Genomic DNA, 22873 nt, shown 5'->3' with positions numbered 1-22873 from the left:
TTTCAGAAAAGCTCCATCGATCGAGCAAAGTGTCCCTTTTTCTGTACAAAATTAACGAATCGAACAGTGGCCGAGGGTTCGAGATTGAGATTAACTTGCACGGTGATTGGTCAACCGGATCCTGATGTTCATTGGACGAAGAATGGCGAGAAGATTCGACCTGGAAGTCGTGAGCGGATCAAGTTGGAAAATGGATTGGCAATTTTGGAAATAAATTCAGTTCTTCCTGAGGATTCTGGATGTTACGTTTGTGTCGCGAAAAATTCTCATGGCCAATCAATCAGTGAGGCTGTGGTGAGGATTTACGCCGCGTTCGAAGCCATACCATTGCCTCCAACTTTTACAAGTTCCATAAAAGGTGATTTGTTTGTTTAATCTTGTTTCGATGATAACATGATTTTTAGAGTTTAGCCTTACTATTTTGTTACCACTGCTTGATGATCATCTGATCATTAATGATCAACTGATAAATAATGATTAACTGATGAGAATTGATCAAAGGATCAGCGTTGATTAATTGATCATGTATCAGCTATTGTTAATCTGGTGGATTTTAGAAGGTACTGATCATTGTTAATCACTTGATCAATTAATGATTATAATATAATGATCATGACTTTATCAGAAACAGGTGAATCACTAATAAACAAGTAAATTAGCTATTGGTGATCAGCTAATGTATTCTAGAAGATACTTGATCATCACTAATCACAAGTAATGATCAGAAACAGGATCAGAATCAGCTGAATCAATAATGATCAAATGAATCAGCTATTAATGATCAACTGATGATGATTGACGGTTTGTTGCAAACACTTAATCATTGCTATCACAATTCACAACTGATCATTATTTAATCAGAAATAGCTGAATCAATAATAAACAAGTTGATCAACTTGATCACTATCCATTAGAGCAGAAAAAATTAATATTTTAAAAGATAATTTTAATTTTTTTAAAGATAAAAATTGAATACTTGACGATAATCATTTTTTTGAGGAGAAATTAAATTTGTCCGCAGATACTTATAGATTCTCAGATCATGAATTGATCCTGGAATGCAGAGTTCGAGGACAGCCAACGCCAACTATAACGTGGTTGAAGGATGAGATTGAATTGCGAGGAAATCGTTACAATCAAAGTTTTCTTGCTGATGGTATTTGCCGTTTGAAAATTGCAAATCCAGATGCATCAGACAGTGGTGAATATGTTTGTCGTGCTGACAATGATGTACGAAAGGATCAAATTCGTCATATTGTTCATTTTGAAGGTAGATTCTTCTTTTCGTTGCTCGACTTCATTTTCTCTCTGCTTTCTTCTTATTCTTCTTTTTTGTCTCCATTTTTTCATTTTTTCCTTTCTCCTTTTTATTCTCTTCTCTTATTTTTCCTTCTTCTTCTTTTCCCTTTTCTTCGTTTTTTCCTTTTCCTTCTTATTTTCTTCTTTTTCTTTCTCTATTTTATTATCTTCTTAGTTCTTTCTCCCTTTTCTTTTCTTCCCTATTTTTAATTTATTCCTCTTTTTTTTCCCTTTTCTTTTTTTCTTTCTTTTTATTTTCTTCTTTTTTCCCTCTTCTTCTTTATTTATTCTTCTTCTTTTTGTCTCTATTTTTTGCCTTTTTTTCTTCCTCCTTCTTATTTTTTTCTTCTCTCTTTTCTTTCTTTTTATTTTCTTCTTTTTTTTCCCTCGTCTTCTTTTTATATTCCTCTTTATTCAGTCTCTATTTTTTCTTTTTCCTTTTTATTTTCTTCTTTTTTCGTCTTTTTCTTATTTCTCTTTTTTTTCTTCTTTCTTTTGTTCTTTTTATTTTCTTCTTTTTTCTTTCTTCTGTTTCTTTTTCTTCTTTTTTTCTCCCTCGTCTTTTTATATTCCTCTTCATTCCGTCTCTATTTTTTCTTTTTTCTTTTTATTTTCTTCTTTTTTCGTCTTTTTCTTATTTCTCTTTTTTATTGTCGTCTTTCTTTTTATTTTTTCTTTCTGCTTTTTTTCTTCTTCTTCTTTTCTCTCTGGTCTTCTTTTATTATTCTTCTTTTCTCCAACTCCGGTTTTCCATTTTTTCTTTCTTCCTTTTTATTTCCTTCTTTTTTCTTTCTCCTGTCTTTCTTTTTCTTTCTCTGTTTCATTTTCTTGATTTTTCTTATCTTTTTTCTTTTCTTTGTTTTTTCTTCCTTTTTACTTTCTTTTTTTTCTTTCTCCTTTCTATCTTCTTCTTTCTCTGTTTTATTTTCTTCTTTTTTCTTTCTCTTTCTTATATTTTTTCTTTTCTTTGTTCTCCTCTTCCCATTCTTCTTTCTTTTTCCATTTTTTTCTTCTCCTTATACTTTGATACCTTTATATTTTACAATTTTGATAGCTTCATCAGTTTTGAAAAATTCGTCCAATAAAAATTAAAATGTGATGTAGAATATAAAAATGCGGAAAAGTAATGAAAATAATTTTGAATGAAGGTCACGAGCAACGATTCACGAGCGCACGGGAACGTATTCTGTTTGACGATAGGAATCGAACTTCCACTAGAGAGATTGGTCGACGTCCATGTTTCTCCAGTCATCTCATGGATCACAGTGTTCCGGTCGGTGGTACCATTGCCTTACAGGTTGAAGTTGGAGGTAAATTTTTTTGATTCAATTTTTTTTTTTTGAATTAATAAAATTAATGAATTTGTTTAATTACTTAATTAATTTTCTGATTCATAATCAGGAACGCCAGCACCAAAAGTAACGTGGTTACGTCGTGATGATGAGAGGAGGGAAAGATCTTTATGTTCGAAATTCCGTACATTTACGGAGTCGGGTGTTCATACGTTAATTTTACCGGAGGCATCGGAATCGGAAGCTGGAACCTACGTTTGCAGGGCGTCGAATGTCTTTGGTCAGACGGACACAATTGCTAATGTTGAAGTTCTTGGTCCAACCAAGTTCGACGCTAATGGAAAACCCGCAATGTTCATTTCTCGACCCGCTGAGAAGACAATTTCTGCTGTTGTCGGCGAAGACGTTTCTGTTTCATTCAGATTGGCAGGAGTTCCAAAACCACGTGGTGGGTTTTTTTATTTTTAAAAATAAATGGTTTTTTAATTTTTAATTAAATTTAATATTTTATTTTCTATTTTAATTCCTACAGTATTTCCATATTATTATTTTTATATTTTTATTTATTTTATTTTTTAATCTGTTTGTTCATTTATTTATTTTCTATTTATTTTCTATGTCTGTTAAGATTAAAAAAATTAAATTAGGGTAATGATGAAAATTTCACTACTAAAAGTAAAAAAATTATAACTTTTAAAAATGAAAAATTGTAATATAGTTACTTTTCAAGAAATGTTTAATCATATGTAAAAATGATAAATTATCTTCATGTCGTAGTAACGTGGATGAAGGGATTACGAGACATCACTAATGGACCGAGATCATGTAAAGATAATGTTGACGATTATGTTCGAATCACTCTCAGCAGAATTATTCCCGCCGATGAAGGTACTTATTGTATTTTGGCAAAAAATCGTTACGGATGTGATAGAGCATTTTTTTCAATCAAGGTATGTTTCTTCATATTTCACTTTCGTTTTAAAATTATTAATAAAAGTATACCTATTTTATTAATTGCATAAAAATGTTTAAAATATTTTTAGCAATTAATTATAGGTTTAAATTTTTTTATGTACTTAATTACAAATTCAATTTTTATTAATTAACTGCAGACTGATTTTTTTTACTAGTTGAATATAAATTTATTTATTTCTTAAATGCTGTTTAAATTTTTTTTTTAGTAATCTTAATTATATAGTAAATAAATTATTCGATTTATTTACTAATTGCATACAGATTTAATTTTGTTGCTTATATATATAGGTTTAATTTTTTTAAAGGTTTCGCTTTTCTATCAGTTAATTTTTCTGTTTAAAAAAATATATGTTTATTTTTAAACCAGAAAAATATTTAATTTGTTTATACTATGCAAAATATAATTTAAAAATTTCAAAGATTTACTATTTTCTGAATTTGGACTTACAATTTGTGATGATTTAAGGTGAAGCAAAGAGCGAGATCACTGACGCCGACGTTCTTAAGCGACATTGGAAATCATCTGTCGGAACATGAAAATGAAGAAGTATCTTTGAACATAAAAGGTAAATTGATTTTTTAAAAATTTTACAAAAAGTAAAAATTTTAATCTTATAATAATTTTCAATTTCAATTTTAATTTTCTCCATAAATTAAAAATTTTTTTTTTGGTTTATAAATCTATTTTAAAAATTTCATTTTTTACGATGTGGTGAAATATTTATTTCTCTAAATGATGAACATTTTCAGCAATCGATAATTTAAAAACATTATTAACATTATTAAATAATATTAATATTTTTAAATAATATTTTTAATTTATTTAATTAATTTTTATATTTTGAGATAATATTTATATTCTTTTATTTCACACTCTGAGAGAATAGAAATTTGCTTAAAATATCTTTCGTTAGTTTATTTTTTGCAAATCGAAGTTCACGATTAGAAAAAAAAAATGCTCGCGAAAAAGCATGCGAGTGAGAAGTTATTTTGAAAATGCAATAATTGCTTTTACATTTGAAGTGGCTTAAAATTTATTAGTATTCGCAAGAATGAGAAAAGTAGTGTGTGTGTAACATATAGAAAGAGCAATAAAAATAGCATAATAAACAAGAAAATTTTCACGCATAAACCCACCTACATTCTGAATTCAAAAATGAACACAAACCGTTGGGTTATTTTTGAGTTTAGAGAGACTCTCCCCTGCTACTCTCATATCTCCGGTCACTTCATCGGTAGTGTTCCAAAATTGAAATTCAGTTCGAGAGTTGAAATACGCGCGGGTCCTATTTTCCCACGAGTAGTCAACTTATCTATCTATATGCAAGCGGTCTAATTTCATGCACTGCATTTAATCTTATATTGCGTGTTCTCTTAAATTTTATCGTTGAAAATTTTTTTTTTGAATAAATTTTGCAAATTTAACATTGTTTTTATTGTTAAAAAAAATTATGAATATTCGTAAAGAAATTATTTCTTAATTGCGGTGGAAAACGAAAGAAAAAATTGATAATTATTGATTCGTAAATAAAATTAATAAATAAAAAGAAGATAATAAATGAAGAGATTATAAAAAGATACTAAATGAAAAGAGGCAGTAATAAATGAAGAGAGAAAATAAAAAATAAAAATAGAAAATTGTAAATAAAATAAATAAAAAATAAAATGTGTAAAAATAAAAAAAATTACAGATGAAAGTAATAAACAGTAAATAAAATACGTAAAAATAGTGGAAAAAGAATAAAAAAGATTTGAATGAAAAAATATTATTAGAGAAAGTCATTATAAGAAGCAATTATTGAAAGGAAAAAAATTATTTGGAATTTTTGTATTAAAAAAATATATGAAAATTATCGAAAAAAATAGTGATGTTTCATGATGGATAATGAAAATAATCATGAATCTATTAGTGATGAGAAGCAGAATTTAATCAAGCGCCTTCGACTTTCGTGGTTTAATAGAGAATGTTCGAGTCAAGAATTGGTGGATTTTCAAGGTTTCGTATCTAATTTTTGAACTTTTATAAATATTTAAATAAAAAACGAAAAATTTTAAAAATGATATTTAGAGTTAAATTAGTCTCCTTTTTTTTAAACATTTATTTACTTATTATAGTAGTAAATATTTTTAAAAAAGGAAACTAATTTAAATAAGTAAAGAAATAAAATTATTATTAATAATTATTAAACAACTAAATACGTAAAAGAATAAGTAAATAAATAAATAATTAAGAATTTTTAATTAATTTTAGTTTCAATTTTGTTCATTAAATAAATAAATAAATAAATAAGTGTTTAGAAATAACAATAAATTATTTTAATTATAATAATAATAAATATTTTAAAACATCATAGTTACAGAAAATGTTAAAAAATAATAAATTTACATTTTTCAATGTAGGTGTGATATAATAATTATTAAAAGGTGATTCTTCAGTAGATTATATAACGAGATTTAATATTCAAGAATATTTTGAAAAAACATAATTAATGAAAAATTATATTAGCTAAAAATATTTATTAACTAAAGAAGGTATTAACTAAAAATTTTAATAACTAAAAATTATTTTATCTAAAAAAATTAAACTAAGAATTGTAATAACCACAAATTATTTTATCTAAAAAAAATTAAAGTAAAAAAATTTTTTTTCAGATATTCCGGGACCAATTAGCAGCGAACCGATTGTTTTGGACAGTGGTAGAAATTGGCTGTCTTTGAGTTGGGGCAGAGCTGAGCAAAGAGGTCCGGCTCCAATTGTTGGTTATAAAATTGAAGCCTGGTTACTTGGAGGTGAAGGTGGTGCAAGATGGGTGACGGTAATTATTTTCTCTTTTCTCTGTTTCCTTTTTTTTTTTTTTTTTTTTTTTGAGAGGAAGAAAAAAATTACAAATCAACTTTTTCTTTCTTTTAAAATTTAGTTGGGTGAAAGTCCTATAAATTCGTTCGACGCTTTTAATCTTCGATCGGGAAGTGAATATAAATTTCGCATAACACCTAGAAATCGTTATGGCTGGGGTGAATCTCTCCTAAGTACAGAGACATTTACAGTTAATGATAATGTCGAAATTCCGGAATTCGTCAGAATTCTTCCTGGTCAAATCAAAGCTCTCGAAGGTACCACCGTTAAATTGGAGTGTGAGGTAATTTTATATTTTCCTATAATCTATGTTTTTTTTGTTGCAAATGTAATTAAATAAATATTTATTATTTTGTATTTATTATTATTTACAGCAGTTATTTATTTATTTATTTTTCTTTATTTGTTTTCTCTTTATTTTGGAATTAGAATAGAATTAATTTTTTTGATTCTACAAATTTTGCTCTACAACTCTTTCAATTTTATTTATTATTTATTTAGTAAAAAAAAATTGTTTTTAAATAATCATTAAAATTTATAATTGAAAAATGTTTATTTAAAACGAAGGTTCGAGGGGACTCGAAAATAAATTGGTTTCGAGAGAACAATGGAATTGATCCTAATGATGATCCAAGATGCACAGTTTCTCACAATGGTACCAAGTGTTCGTTAATTTTAAGTAAAATTCAAGAGACTGATTCTGGAAGGTATATTTGTGAGGCAACGAATAAAGCTGGAAAAGTTTCGACCTTCGCCAGATTGATGGTGGTGAATGATGAAAAAATTTTGCAGGCTGACGAAAAATTGAGGAGCAGGTAAAATTAGAGTGAAAACCACAATATTATAATAAGAAATAAATTAAAACCTAATTCAAATATAAATAATTCGAAATATTTCAAAAATTTAAATACAAAATCTTTAAATTATTCGACAATTTTTTAAACTGTTCAAAAATAGATTTTGAATATTTCAAAATATTTAAAAGTATTCAAAAACAGTTTTAAATATTTCAAAATAGTTTTAAATTATTTAAAAAAAATTTTTAATACTCTAAAATATTGTAAAAAATCACAAAATATTTTGAAGTATTCAAAAACAGTTTCAAATATGTCGAAATATTTTTAAAACATTCAAAAATAATTTAAAACGTTCATAAATAGTTTGAAATATTTTTAAATAATTAATAAGCACATAAAATGTTCTTTAATACTCCAAAATATTCCAAAATAGTTTTAAATACTCTAAAACAGTTTAAAATATTCTAAAATAGTTTTATATGCTTGAAAATAGTTTTAAAAATTCCAAGTTTTCGTCAAGAATTAAAATAGTTTAAAACACTCTAAATTAGTTTTAAATATTCCAAAATAGTTTTAAATATTCCTAAATAGTTTCAAATACTCCAAAATAGTTTAAAATATTCCAAAAAAGCTTTAAATATTCCAAAATATTTTAAAGTATTCTAAAATAGTTTAAAATATTCCAACATAGTTAAAAATATTCCAAAATAGTTTCAAATACTCCAAAATAGTTTTAAATATTCAAAAATAGTTTTAAATATTAAAAACAATATTTTAAACATATTTTTTTTTAAAAGATATTTCGATGGCGCAACTGTGGAGAGTCCTCCTCAATTTGCAATGAGACTACGAGACAGACGAGTACAGGCGAGCTATCCAGTGAGATTGACCTGTCAAGTTTTAGGATTCCCCGAACCCCAGGTCACTTGGTTCAAAAATGGCAAAGAAATTCACGAAGACGGTAAAAAATTATCAGAAAAATAAATAAATAAAAAAAAATTTTTATTTAAAATTAAAATTCTTCCCTGGTATAATTTTTCCTAAAAATTAAAAAAAATTCCAGGCTTTCACGCATTTTGGAATGACGAATCACATTTCCATACTCTCGAGATTTCCTCGTCGTCAGTTGAGGATTCTGGTTGTTACATGGCGACTGCAAAAAATTTATACGGCTCCGTTTCCTGCCGCTGCATGATCGTCGTCGATAAAGGAATTCGCGCTTACATTGCTCCGGAATTCACCTGCGGTTTGGATGCCGCCTACACCTTGAGACCTGGCGAGGAATTGCGAATGTCTGCTCAAATTGAGGCATATCCAAGTGTTGGTGTCGTTTGGTGAGCAACCAATTTTGCAAATTTCTGTTATTTATTCCTTTGTAGAACGATTAAAAAAAAATGTCCTTGTCAATTTTTGTTATTATTCTTCTTTTTTAAATTATTTTATCTTTTTTTTGTAATTTCTCTTCTTCTTCTTCTTCTTCTTCCTCTTCTTAGTATTCTTCTTCAATTTATTTGATCACTATTTTATTCTTCTTCTTCAATTTATTTCATCACTATTTTATTCTTCTTCTTCAATTTATTTTATCAATATTTTATTCTTCTTCTTCTTTAATTTATTTTATCTTTTTTTGATATTCTTCTTCTTCTTCTTTTTTAAGTTATTTTTTTAGCTTTTTTGTTATTACTCTTCTTCTTCAATTTATTTTACCATTTCTTTTAATCTTGTTCCTTAATTTATTTTATCTTTTTTTGTTCTTCTTCTTAGTATTCTTCTTCAATTTATTTTACTAATTTTTTCTTCTTCTTCTTTTATTTATTTTATCTTTTTTGTTATTATTCTTCTTCTTTTACTTCCTCATAGAGGAAGTATTTTAAATTATTTTATTTTTTTTGTTATTACTCTTCTTCTTTAATTTATTTTAGCACTATTTTATTGTTCTTCTCCTTTAATTTATTTTATTAATTATTTTTATTCTTTTTCTTCTTTAGTTTATTTTTTTTTGTATTCTTCTTCTTCTTTCTTAATTTTTTTATTTTTTTGTTATTACTCTTCTTCTTCTTCAATTTATTTTACTACTTTTTTATTCTTCTTCTTCTTCTTCTTTAATTTATTTTATCTTTTTTTGTTATTACTCTTCTTCTTCAATTCATTTAATAATATTTTGTATTCTTCTTCTTCTTCTTCTTCTTCTTCTTCTTCTTCTTCTTCTTCTTCTTCTTCTTCTTCTTCTTCTTCTTCTTCTTCTTTCATTTATTTTATCTTTTTTGTTATTACTCTTCTTCTTTAATTTATTTTACTAATTTTTTATTCTTCTTCTTCTTCTTCAATTTATTTTACTAATTTTTTATTCTTCTTTTATTTATTTTATCTTTTTTGTTATTATTCTTCTTCTTTTACTTCCTCATAGAGGAAGTATTTTAAATTATTTTATTTTTTTTGTTATTACTCTTCTTCTTTAATTTATTTTAGCACTATTTTATTGTTCTTCTCCTTTAATTTATTTTATCTTTTTTCGTTCTTCTTCTGAGTACTCTTCTTCAATTTATTTTATTAATTATTTTTATTCTTTTTCTTCTTTAATTTATTTTTTTAGTATTCTTCTTCTTCTTTCTTAATTTTTTTATTTTTTTTGTTATTACTCTTCTTCTTCAATTTATTTTACTACTTTTTTATTCTTCTTCTTCCTCTTTAATTTATTTTATCTTTTTTTGTTATTACTCTTCTTCTTCAATTCATTTAATAATATTTTGTATTCTTCTTCTTCTTCTTCTTTAATTTTTTTTATCTTTTTCTTGTTATTACTCTTCTTCTTCAATTTATTTTACTACTTTTTTATTCTTCTTCTTCCTCTTTAATTTATTTTATCTTTTTTTGTTATTACTCTTCTTCTTCAATTCATTTAATAATATTTTGTATTCTTCTTCTTCTTCTTCTTCTTTAATTTTTTTTATCTTTTTTTGTTATTACTCTTCTTCTTTAATTTATTTTACCATTTTTGGTATTCTTCTTCTTCTTCTTTAATTTATTTTATATTTTATTTTTTCTTCTTCTTCTTCTTCTTCTTCAATTTATTTTATCCTTATTTTATTCTTCTCCTTCTTTATTTCTAAATTATTTTATCTTTTTTTGGTTATACTTCTTCTTCATCTTCTTCAATTTATTTAATAATTTTTTTTGTTATTATTCTCCACCTTCAATTTATTTGTTTATCAATTTTCAATCTGATCCGAAGGCATCGCGATGGAGTTCGCCTTCGACCGAGTAGAAGAGCAGTGATGACCTTGAATCACAACGGAGCTGTTGAATTGTGCTTGGGCAATGTCACCAGCAGGGATGCGGGAATGTACAGTTGCACAGCGACCAATGAAGTCGGACGAGCGGAGACTTCAACCAGGGTTGATATTTCACTTGATGATCAAGAGACTTCCGGAGAAAAATTAATTATGGAACCTAGTTCTGGAATTCCGTTAGTATTTTCTTTCGTTTTACTTTTTATGACTATTAAGACCAAGAGATTACTTCAATTTTTTTCTTTTTCTTCAGTTATCAGTGGCAAAAGTTGCTTTTAATTATCATCAACAATGATTGATGATAACTTTCCCTTTAATACCTTTTCTTTCTTTTTTTTAATTATCAGTGACAATAGTTGCTCTTTATCTTCAGCAACATCTATTGCTGATAACTTTCCATATATTCCCTTTTCTTCCAATTCTTTCTTTCTCTTAAAGTTATCAGCGTCAATAGTTGCTGATAATTTCGCTTTTAATTGTTACAGTAATTGCTGATAAGTTTGTCTTGAATTATCAGATACAAGAAGCATTGATAACTTTTTCCTTTAATTAACAGCAGCGACAGTTTCTGATAATTTATTTATTTATGAATTTAATAATTCATTTAATAACAGCAATAATAGTTGCTGATGACTTTCCCTTCAGTTATCAGCATCAATAATTTTTGATAACTTTCGCTATAATTATTGCTGATACCTTCTCTTTAATTATCAGCAACGATAAATTAAAGTTTTGTTAAAAACTATCCCAAAAAATAGCAATGAAGGCAATAATATCAAAATAGCAATAATATCAAAATAGCAATAATATCAAAAATAGCCGAAGAAAAAGGAGTAAAAAATTAAAGAGAAAAGCAATTAGAAATTCAAAAAAAGCATTCGAAACACTCAAGAAGCACTTAATATATATTTGACATCAATTCCAATTTCTCGAGATGAAATAACTTTTTTTTTCAAAAGACATTTTATATTTTCGATCATCAGGTATTCACAGAAGCCTCTTTTCGTTACGAAACCACTTTCATCGGATGCTGTTGAAGGAGATACGATCATCATAATGTGCGAGGTCGTTGGCGATCCTAAGCCAGAGGTCATGTGGCTTCGTGATTTTCTAAAGGTGAGTTAGTCCTTTTTTTTGATGAAAGAGGGTATGTATTTTTTTGTGTCCCTCTTCTGAATACATTGTTTCCATTGTTTTCATTTTGAAGAAGCAAAAGAAAAGAAAGTCTATTTATATTATAAAACAAAGTTCGCGTATACACAATAAAAAAGTGTACGTTCATTGAACCGTCAACGGGTTGATAATTGCGGTGAGCATGAGGATTTTACGGGTGTGTGGTTTAAACTAGGAAAGATTACGTAATTTTTGGATGACGTGTCGTTAGTGTTGCTCTAATGTGGGTCAAGGGTGTCGCGAAAAGAAATATTATGCCCATGTAAGATGGATAATCGACGCCGTTGATGTCTGCCGCCTCAGACGTGCCTGTTATTATTCGTCAAGATACTTTTTATTTTCATTATTTATTTATCTTTTTTTCGATTCTTTTCATTCGTCACAAATTTATTTTTAAGCGCCATGCGGCGTGAAATATTTTAAAGGACTTTTTGTTATATTCATTTGCATCCTCTCTTGTTGAGTGTGATCAGTTCTTTGGAGGATTTTTTTTTGGTACAATCGCTAGTGGTTTTTATTTCTTGTTGTACTTTTTTGGATTTATAGATTGTAATTATTTTCTAGATTTAATAATAATAATAAAAAATAACAGAATTAATAATTATTAATTAATTAAATTTTTCTTTTTTTGAATTTTGCGCAAATATATTATTTCATTAAATTACCGCCTAGATGGCATGAAAATTCACTCACAAACGAAATGAATCAAGTATTTTCGCTTATTTTCTAATTTAATTTAATTTTTTTCTATTTTCTCTAATTTTATCAACTATAGAAATTATTTACAATATTTTTTATTTAATTATTGCAATTTATAAAAAAAATTTACATTATGATTAATTGTAGCAAAAAATTGCAACAAATAAACAAAATTAAAAATAATTAATTTAATAAATAATTAAAATTAAAATAATTAATTGATAATTCATTTAAATTAATTAAAAATAATAAAATGAACAAAATGTTTGTTTAAAAATAAACAAACAAACAAAAATTAAAAGTGGCCAAAAATTTACGATGAGATAAAATATAATCATGAAAATATAAAGAAATAGAAAAAATAGAAGAATATAGAAAATAGTAAAAATAGAATAAAATAGAATACAAATAAAAAATAGAAGCAAAAAAGGCAAAAAATTGTAAAAAAGTGATTTGAAAAAATCAGAACAAATTGGAAAAAGTTGGAAAAAATTCAAAAACAATTTTTCCAAAAAGCGCAATTGATTTAGGAGCTCATTAAAAATGTGGAGTAATAAAAATCTTTATAATGAGAGGGAGGCTGAGTGGTGTCGTGTCGATCCCCACTCTTGACAGATCTTCAAGTTAAGAGATCGGTTTTACAGTTGAAGGTGTAACGTCGCGTGCCGCGAAAGAGTCTTCGGAACGCGTTGGCGTTGACTGTCTATTGATCCGCGATTTTCGCAAAAACAACAATGAGAAAATAAACAAAAAATTATTTTTTTCAATTCGAAGCAAAAGAAAATTATAAATTCAAATTATTCCTTCTGAATAATTCAACCTTGTTTCGTTAATTTTCGTCTATTTAGTTATTTATTTATTTGTTGTTTCAAGTTTCAAAATTACAATGATGTTTAATTGTGATGAATTGTTTTTGCCCCCAAAATTATCCTTGAGGAAATTTTGAATCAAATTGGAAACGTAAGTTAAATAAATGTTTAGTTAATTTATACAGCGGAAAAAATTATATTTGATTCGAATAAGTAAATAATTAAAAATTAAATTAAATTATTAATTGATAATAAATTAAACTATTAAAAATTAAAAACTGGTTACAATAATTTAAGGATGAATAGAAATTAAAATAGCAATCAACAAAAATTAAGTAATCAATTAGTAGAAATTAAATTACATAATTAATAATTTATGCTAATTTAAGTAACGATTAATAAAAATGAAATTAACAATAAATAAAAAATTATAATAACAATTTAATACTAAATAGAAATTAAAATAGCAATTAACAAAAATAAAGTTTACAATCAATAGAAATTAAATTAACAATAATTTGTACAAATTAAGGTAACAATTAATAAAAATTAAAGTTAAAATCAATAAAAATTGAAATTGACAATTATTAAAAAATAAAAATATCAGTTAATAACAAATAAAAATTTAAGTAACAATTAATAATAATTTAAGTAACAATTAATCAAAATTAAAGCAAAAATCCAGAAAAACAGAAATAACAGTTAGTAATACTTAAAATAACAATTAATAATAATTAAAAAAACAATTAATAATAAATAAAAATTAATAATTATGAAATAAATTAAACAATTACTTAAAAATTAAGAAATAAAAATTTACCTTTTTATCCAAGCAATTTTTATTATAACTAAAATAATTTCTGAGGGAAATAATATTTAAACTATTGAAGTAAATAATATTTTTCCAAAAGAGACAATTTTTAATTGGAAAATGTTGTTAGTTTATTTAAATATTAGTTATTCGCCGCAAATAAAAATAAAAAACTCTAATAATAGACAAGAAATACATTATTTGCAATAAATACATTTTTTTCTACAAAAAAAAAAAATTTAGAACAAGATTAAGAAACCAAAAATAATAGAAAATGGCCACATTTTCTATTATTTTTGTTTTCTTAATTTTGTTCTAAATTCTATTTTCTTCTTAATTTGATAATTTACAAATTGAAAATAAATTACTCGAACGATTTCAGTGTCAATTAATTCATTAGGAGTCATTTTCCAATTCATCATCATCATCATCTGTGAAAATGGGCGCACTCTTTATACATATTTGGAAGATTTTATCTTGTTCTAGTACGCAAGGTGTTTGCAAAGAAAAACCTGAATGAGGTGTCATTTTTCGCGGATATAATAAGATCATTGGATAGAAAAAAATTTTAAATTATTTTTGTTTCTTTTTCTAAAGGGATATAGTTAGTATGCATTATATATACAATATGTATACGGAACTCTCGTTATAAGCAGGGGTCAATTAAATAATTTACTCCCTCAATTTTCATTTGATTTAATTGAGTATTTATCAAGTTAATTACTTTTTAAGGTTCATTTTAAACAAGTTCATCAAATGAAAAATGGTAAACTGGATAAAATGAACCGGCCAAAAACCGAACCGATTAAACTTTCGCTCCCTATATGGGCGAACGCATGTCCAGAGTTTATTTCTTAGACTTATCCGCGAAAGTGTATATGGGTGATTCTCCTGAAAGGGACCACTTCACGTGTCTCCAACATGAGGTTCATTATTTAAATTAATTTTTCATTAATATTTTATCATGTTTAAATTTTTTGAAAAATTTATTTATAATCTACGAAGATTTATCTATCTTTATATAATCTTCTATTGCTTATATTTAAATTTCTTCCTATTTAAAAAACATATTTAATTTTGTCATCGAATTTTGGTTAAACAGAATGTATATTTTATAATTATATTTTAACGTATTTAAACAATTTCAACATATTTATGATATATATCAAATTAAAGTTTAGAATATAAGGATTATTTTTTACTTACATTTGTTTAAAATAAGGTAAAAAAAGTTATTTAAATTATTAATTAAAATAGTATTATCAATGAGAGTAAAAATTAAATTCATCTCCGAAGCCTCATTTTCTATATAATAACATCATATTTTTTAACGTTTTAAACATAATATGTAATCGATGTGAAAATATTTGATGATTAAAACTAAAAATATTGTTTAAAAAATTGTAATATTTTTAAAATTAGAAAAAATGAGAATTTTTTCATTAAATTATCAATTCATCTCCGAAGCCTTTTTTATATTTGATAGGCGTTTTCTTTTGTTTTTAATTTTTTAATCATTGTTTTGAAATATTTAACCCTCAAATTAAATTATTAATTTAATAAAAATAAAATATACAAGCAAAAAGTGCAATAAATTAAAACATAACAATTTATTATTTAAAAAAAATATTCCTACCGAGTTTTTTTTACAAAATAATTAATTTAAAAGTTATAATTAATTATACTTAACCTCTAGAACACATGATAGTAAAATGTTCCTGGAGGTCTTATTTCTGAAAATTAATTTTGCGCAACTTATATTTTTATCTTTAAACATTTTCTAAACTTATTTATGAAAGAAAAGTAAGAAAAAAAGAATAATTTGATTTTTTGGAAATTCAACCAAAAAAGGGTCCCTTTCAGGAGAATCACCCATATACACACACAACGCTATTAAATGGCCATAGAAAATTAATTATTTTTATATTAAAAAAAAAAAATAAAAAAGAAAATTGTGACCTATTTTCAACATAGGTTTATTTTTTCGTTTTATGGAATTTACAATCTTTGGCATTCATTTGGTATTGATTGACACTTGCTTATTTTTCTCACACTGATTGAATTAATTTGATTTACTTATTATTTATATATTATTAATTAATAATTAGGTATTTATTATTAATAACTAATTATTATTTTTTATTTATTATCACTATTACTATATTATTATTAATATTATTATCATTATTATTATTATTATTATTATTATTTTTATTATTTTTATGCTTATTGTTATTTGCTGTTATTATTTATTAATTTTATAAATTGTTGATTTTATAATTATTGTTTTACATCTTTGTTATACTTACATTACATTATTTTTATAATTATTTTTATTCATATTTATTTATTTTGTTTATTATTTATTTGTTTATTTGTTTATTTGGTTGTTTCCCTCCTTTCTCTCCCTTAGTTTATTTATTTAATTAATTTATTTATTTTTGATATAAAGTTAAATTAAAAATTTTTTGTTGAATGAAACTCGTTAAGGATAATTTTGATTAACTTTTAAAAAGTAAATGAAGAACAAATTTTTGTTTTTTTTGCGGAATAAAATAACTGATGGGGAAAGTGATAATTACTCGTAATTCATAAAATACGATGGCATTTTAATGATTTGTCTTAAAGTGAAATTGCATAATTAATGCCCTGAAGAAATAAAATATGATCTGCGTCTACTTTAAAAAGTCTTTGCAAATTTATTTGGGAATTAAATATAAGAGACAGTATTTTTTTTTTTTTTTTTGATTGAATGAATGATAAATGCTCAAAAAAATGATTTACAATCAGATAAAAATTTCTTTTATCCCTTTACATTATATTTTGTTACTAGAGTTCAACAATTTAATTACAATAATTTTCTTGATTATAATAATAATATAATAGTTATGATAATTTTTAAAAAATTTTATTTTATTTAAAGCGAATTAAAAAGAAAGAAATATAATTAATTAATAAAATTGATGATTATTTGATTGAATTATTTTTTTACACTTCACCACTTTGGTAACCAAATTTGGATCATAAAATCACGAGCATAAAAATAGTTGGTAGCAAATATATAAATAAAACATCTCACTTTGCATTAATCTTTTACTATCGGGTAAAGGAATATTTCCTGAAACTCATAAATTTTTGCTATTATCAATGAAAAATTTTCCCGTAGTGAAGAAAATCAATAATAATAATAAAAAAAATATTAATAATAATAAGTATCAGTAATTCGAATGCCATGATCAAGGCAAAAACTGGATTCCATTAGTCTGATTTATTATGCCAACCTTGCGCGTCATTTTAATCCGTTGTACATTGCGTCGCGATAATTTTATTTACGTAAATTCAAACATCGTAAATTACTTAATTTTATCAATGAATAATTTTTTTATCCTTCATTATATGTACAAAAAATTATTTATTTCAATGAGCGAATATTTATTTTTTCAGCCCGATTATTATAGAGACGCAACACATTTTCGACGAATTGGCGCTGGTCCTCAATATCGACTTGAAATTCCATTTGCTAAACTTGATTTCACTGGGACTTATACGGTTATCGCGAAAAATTGTCATGGTGAAGCAAAAGCGATAATATCGTTACAAATATACGCAAAAGGTAGGGATTTATGTGTGAAAAATTAATTTTATTTTGGGGGTCGATTATGTAATTTTATTTTTATTTTTACTTTTAGTTTCATGTTTACATTAATAGATTTTCATTTTCACTTTTATTTTTACTTACACTTTGATGGATGTTTATTTTCAGTTTTATTTTTACTGACACTTTGATATTTCTTTTTTACTTTCAATTTTTTTTCACTTTCACTTTAATATTTTTTATTTTTACTTTCACTTTTGTTTTGACTGTCACACTTTGATGTTTTTACTTTTACTTTCACTTTTGTTTTTACTTTCACTTTCACTTTGAAATAAAGCGAAAATATGAAACTGTCAAAGTGAAAATGAGAATGAAAGTGAAAATAAAAATATCAAAGTGAAAGTAAAAATGAAAGTAAAAATGAAAGTAAAAATAAAAAGTCATAAAAATAAAAGTGAAAGTAAGAATTTTTCAAAGTAGATGTGAAAATAAAATTCAAATCAAAACTGAAATTACAAATCGACTCTCTATAAGTTATGAAATATTTTTAGTGATAAATTAAAAATTTAATATTCTGTTATTAATATCAAAAGGGCAAGGCAAAGGTGACAGAATGAATCAGCAGTCAACAATTCGAGAAGGGTAGGTAGTAATTTTCTGAATTTTTCGTTTATAATTGTGCAACAATTAATTGTATTTAAGTAATTAATTAAAATAATAGTCAATTAATTAATTACAATAATAAATAATTTTGCAATAATGAGAATTTTTTAAAGTTATTAAAGTCAAGTGATCAATTGATCCAATTGATTTTTCCATCAAATGATCCAATTGATTCTTTTGATAAGTTGGAAAATTTAGAGTAATTCGGAAAATAACTAATAAAGTAAAAACAGATTAATAAAGGCAAAAGTTGATCAATAAAATGAAAACTGATCAGTAATAGAATTTTTTTCATTGAACGAATTTCTTTTTTTCTCAAAGGAAAATTTTAAGTCTGCCAATCATAAGGAAGGAATTGCGTGATCTTCAATGTTGTGATGGTGATGCTGTTGTTTTGGAATGCAAATTTTATGCTCCTTCAGAAACGCCAAATATTCGCTGGGAGAAAGATGGCAAGGTAATTAAAAAAATATTTGATAATCATTCTATCAATTTCTAATGATTAGTTAATTAGCTACCAGAAAATAGTCTAGTTGCGATGATAGTTGATCAGATTCAGCTGATAAATTGAATACTTTTTGACAATTAGTTAATTATTTAGGAATAATTATTACCAAATGATGATCACTTAATGGTAATAATTACTGAGTGATTTTTAATTAATGGTAATGATTACTCAATGATTTTTAATTAATGGCAATGTTTACTGAATGATGATCATTTAATGGTAATGATTGATGAAAGATTTTTACTTATTGATAATGATTACTGAATGATTTTTACTTATTGGTACTGATTACTGAATGATTTTTATATATTGGTAATGATTATTGAATGATGACCACCTAATTGTAATGATTACCGAATGATTTTTAGTTAATGGTACTAATTACCAAGTGATAATAATTATTGAATGATGATCATTGAAATGTAGTATTTTACTGAATCATAACAACTTAATGGTAATGATTTCTTAATGATTAATAACTCAATGATCATGATTACAATGATGATTATGAAGAAAATGATAATAATATAAAATAATAAAAAAATTATAATAATAAAAAATTAATTTCTTTTTTCATTGGTAGACACTGTCATTAAGCGGAGATTTCTCCGCTGATTTTGATGGTGAAACTGCAAGACTCAGTATTCAGCATGTGTATCCAGAAGACGAGGGTGAATACACTTGCATTGCCTCAAATCAATTGGGAAAAGCTTTCACATCTGCGTGTCTCATTGTTGACGGTGAGTGGATAATCAGAATAAATTAACTCGCTCTTTTTTTTATCAACTGTCATTAAGTGATTTTAATAGTCAGCTAATTTAAATTATAAAATGTTACACAATTTAACGCTAATTGCACGTGATGGAATGTCAGGCATTAACTTAATGACTCATGAATTTAACAGTTTTTTTTAATGTTTGCACTATTTTACACTTTTTGCTGATTAGTAGATCAACTCTTGATCATTGAAATCATTATTAGATTGATGATTTTTTTTTTGATTCAATTCAATCAATCTTGATCAGTGGATTCATTCATTCAATCTAATGATCGATTAATGATTTTTTTTTAATTAGTGAATTAACTGATTAGTAGATTCATTCATTCATTTAATCTAATGATTATTTTCATCAGTGAATTAGTTGATCAGTGGATTCATTCATTTATTCAATCTAATGATTTGTTAATGATTTTTTTGGATAAGTGAATTAATTGACCAGTAAATCAGCCTTTGATCAGTGGAGTCATATATTCAATCAATAAATTTTTTTGGATCAGTGAATTAATTGATCAGTAGATTAGCTCTTGATCAGTGGATTCATTCATTTATTAAGGATTAATTAGTGGATTAATTGATCTCTTGATCACTGGATTCTTAATTGAATGAATTGATGATTCTGTTGCATCAGTGGATTAACTGATGAGTGGATTAACTAATCAGTAGATCAACTATTGATGATCAATAGATCAAATTTTAAAGATCAATAGTTCAAATTTTAGAGATCAATAGATTAAATTTTAATGATCAACAGATTGATATGAAATGTTGATAATCAATAAATCAAAAGTAGACGATCAATAGATCAACTGATGATCCATTTGTCTTGAACAATCATCAAGTGATCCACTGATCAGTTTTCGTTCACAGGCAGTCATTTGGAAATAAATGATCAACAATAATTAGTAAAACGTATTTCACAAGTCTTATCGAATAACATTATCGTCTAACGTCAATCAACACAGATTCAGGAAAAGAGTTATTAAAAAAAATAGAAATCACTCAGAAAAGGATTCTTAATAAATTCGTTACGCTTGAATTATTCCAGTACCCGAGGGTAAGGAGAATGTATTAAGTCAACCACGCCTTATGAAGCCCATGGGACTATTATCAGCAGGGTCAACTCCTAGATCAACTCCAAGATCGACGCCTGTTCGCAGTCTCTCACCGGCTGCTGGTGCCCGTAAGAAAAAAAAATAATTTATTCTCTTTACTCAATTTTTTTTCCCTCTTCTCTAAATTTACTTTATAAAAGAATGTTTTTCTTTATTTAAAATATATATTTGCTCGTTTGTGTCGGCACACAAAGTATTCCAAGAAATATATATAAGATACAATGAAGTGAAAAGATTTACTTTCATGAATATTTAGCATGCAAGTTTAATGTGCGCACACACAAAAAAAGAGTCATTATTGTGCAATACTTGATTTGCACTTTGACTCAGCATAGCTGTCAGGACAAGTGTCGATCTCAATGGTGGTCGATTTATTATGCGAAATCGAAAGTAAATGTTTGTTATATGTGAATCGAACAATGTGTAAATAATAGATTTAGGTCTATGATAAATAACAAATTTCGAATTTTTTGTTCTGCAATTATTTTTTTCTTCTTGAACACTATTTTCAAGCTATTTGTTTTGTTTATTCATGAAAGAATAATAATAATAAGAATAAAGGAATTTTTAAAAGGGACTTAAGCTAGAATCATTGATGATCATTACTGATGATTTCGTCGATTCGTTGATTTTATGATCATTCATCAATTGATGACGATCCTTCGATAACCTTGAATTGAAAATAATAAATATTGTAAATGCCATCAATCTTTAAATGATCATGATCCTTTTTTGAACTTTCTATAGACCTTTCTAAATAATATGATGAATTATGATCATGCATGATGAATTATGATTATCATGATCCTATAATGTCCTTGAATCAAGAGCAGTAAATATTAATGATTTAATGATTTAATATTTATAATATTATTGATTGCAAGATCAATTATTAATTTTGATCATGATCCAATGATGGCCTTGAGACGAGAGCGGAAAATATTGATTACCTGATGAATCATCCATTGATGACTTAAATGATAATGATCAATCGATCAATAATTGATGATGAAATATTTGGACCAATTATTGATCAGTTGATCCATACAATTGTAAAACTGCTGATCAATATTGATGATGTTACAACTGGACCAATTCTTGATCAATTGATCAATACGATTATGAACCAATTGTTGGTCAATTGATCAGTACGATTGGGAATCAATTGTTAATCAATTGATTAATACGATTGTGGTTTAATTGTTTCTCAAAAGATCAATAGGATTGTGAACCAAGTGTTGATCAATTCATTTTACACTTGTTGATCAATTGATCAGTACGATTGTGAACCATTGTTAATTAATCAATACGATTGTGGTTTAATTGTTTCTCAAATGATCAATAGGATTGTGAACCAATTGTTGAATTAGCGATTTTAAATGACATGTTTATTCATCAGTTGATCATGATCCTTTAATCATTTCTAAAGACCTTCCTAAATTTACGTTTCTAAATGAAATGATCAATCAGTGAATTTATCATCAATCAACTGATTGATTGATGCTGACCTTGAATCGAGACCCTGAATGAAATGATCAATCATGATTCTACGATGACCTTGAATCTTGTGTTTTTCAGATGGCCGCGAATTGAGAGCAATAAATCTTCCAAGACGAGTGGAAGCTGGTGTCAATATGAGAAGAAAGCAAAAAATAGCTCCTCCGAAATTTTACACGGTTCCTCATAATAGAGTGGCAGAGGAAGGCGAGACAATAAGATTCCAGTGCGCAATCACTGGTCATCCGATGCCCTGGGTGGTTTGGGATAAAAATGGTGTCTCCGTTACTCAAACGCCAAGAATAACAATCAAAGAGAAAGATGACTTACGAGTTCTGGAAATCTCCCAGGTGATGTCCGAAGATGCAGGACTGTACAGAGTCACCCTTGAGAATGATGTCGGACGCACTGAAGCTACAGCACGTTTGGAAATAATCAGTATGTTTTTTTTGGTTATCATAATCATTGCTGATGAATATCAGGAATATCCAAATAGTTGTTGATTGCTAATGATCAACATATTTACTAATTGCTAATGATTATTATCATCTGTTTCTTGGTAATGATCAACATCTGATAATTGGTAATAAGCAGTAAATATTTATTGTCGTTGATCAACATCTGCTGATTGCTAATGATCAATATATATTTATTGTTTATAATCAGCAACAGCTGATTGCTAATGATCAACATTTGTTGATTGCAATGATCATTA

At 25.9% G+C, this 22873-nt stretch overlaps 1 protein-coding gene across 1 annotated transcript in view; it reads left to right on the top strand.

The window, feature by feature from the left end:
• The window catches only part of LOC122512447 (titin homolog), a 70759-nt gene that overhangs the window by 30555 nt on the left and 17331 nt on the right, over window positions 1–22873 (top strand). The window contains exons 13-31 of the mRNA XM_043628279.1: window positions 7–358; window positions 1022–1270; window positions 2448–2609; window positions 2701–3039; window positions 3369–3541; window positions 4033–4132; window positions 6219–6382; window positions 6485–6706; window positions 6991–7238; window positions 8018–8181; window positions 8284–8554; window positions 10453–10686; window positions 11494–11626; window positions 17447–17615; window positions 18191–18239; window positions 18582–18717; window positions 19352–19508; window positions 20595–20729; window positions 22240–22596. Coding sequence (XP_043484214.1) covers window positions 7–358; window positions 1022–1270; window positions 2448–2609; window positions 2701–3039; window positions 3369–3541; window positions 4033–4132; window positions 6219–6382; window positions 6485–6706; window positions 6991–7238; window positions 8018–8181; window positions 8284–8554; window positions 10453–10686; window positions 11494–11626; window positions 17447–17615; window positions 18191–18239; window positions 18582–18717; window positions 19352–19508; window positions 20595–20729; window positions 22240–22596 — 3814 coding nt within the window. The remainder of the gene's footprint in view (window positions 1–6; window positions 359–1021; window positions 1271–2447; window positions 2610–2700; window positions 3040–3368; window positions 3542–4032; window positions 4133–6218; window positions 6383–6484; window positions 6707–6990; window positions 7239–8017; window positions 8182–8283; window positions 8555–10452; window positions 10687–11493; window positions 11627–17446; window positions 17616–18190; window positions 18240–18581; window positions 18718–19351; window positions 19509–20594; window positions 20730–22239; window positions 22597–22873) is intronic.

This window comes from Leptopilina heterotoma, unplaced genomic scaffold, assembly GCF_015476425.1.
Source record: "Leptopilina heterotoma isolate Lh14 unplaced genomic scaffold, ASM1547642v1 Lhet_99, whole genome shotgun sequence".
Taxonomy (NCBI): Eukaryota; Metazoa; Arthropoda; class Insecta; order Hymenoptera; family Figitidae; genus Leptopilina; species Leptopilina heterotoma.
Note: the sequence above shows the minus strand (reverse complement) of the source record. Positions and strands in the feature narration are given on the sequence as shown.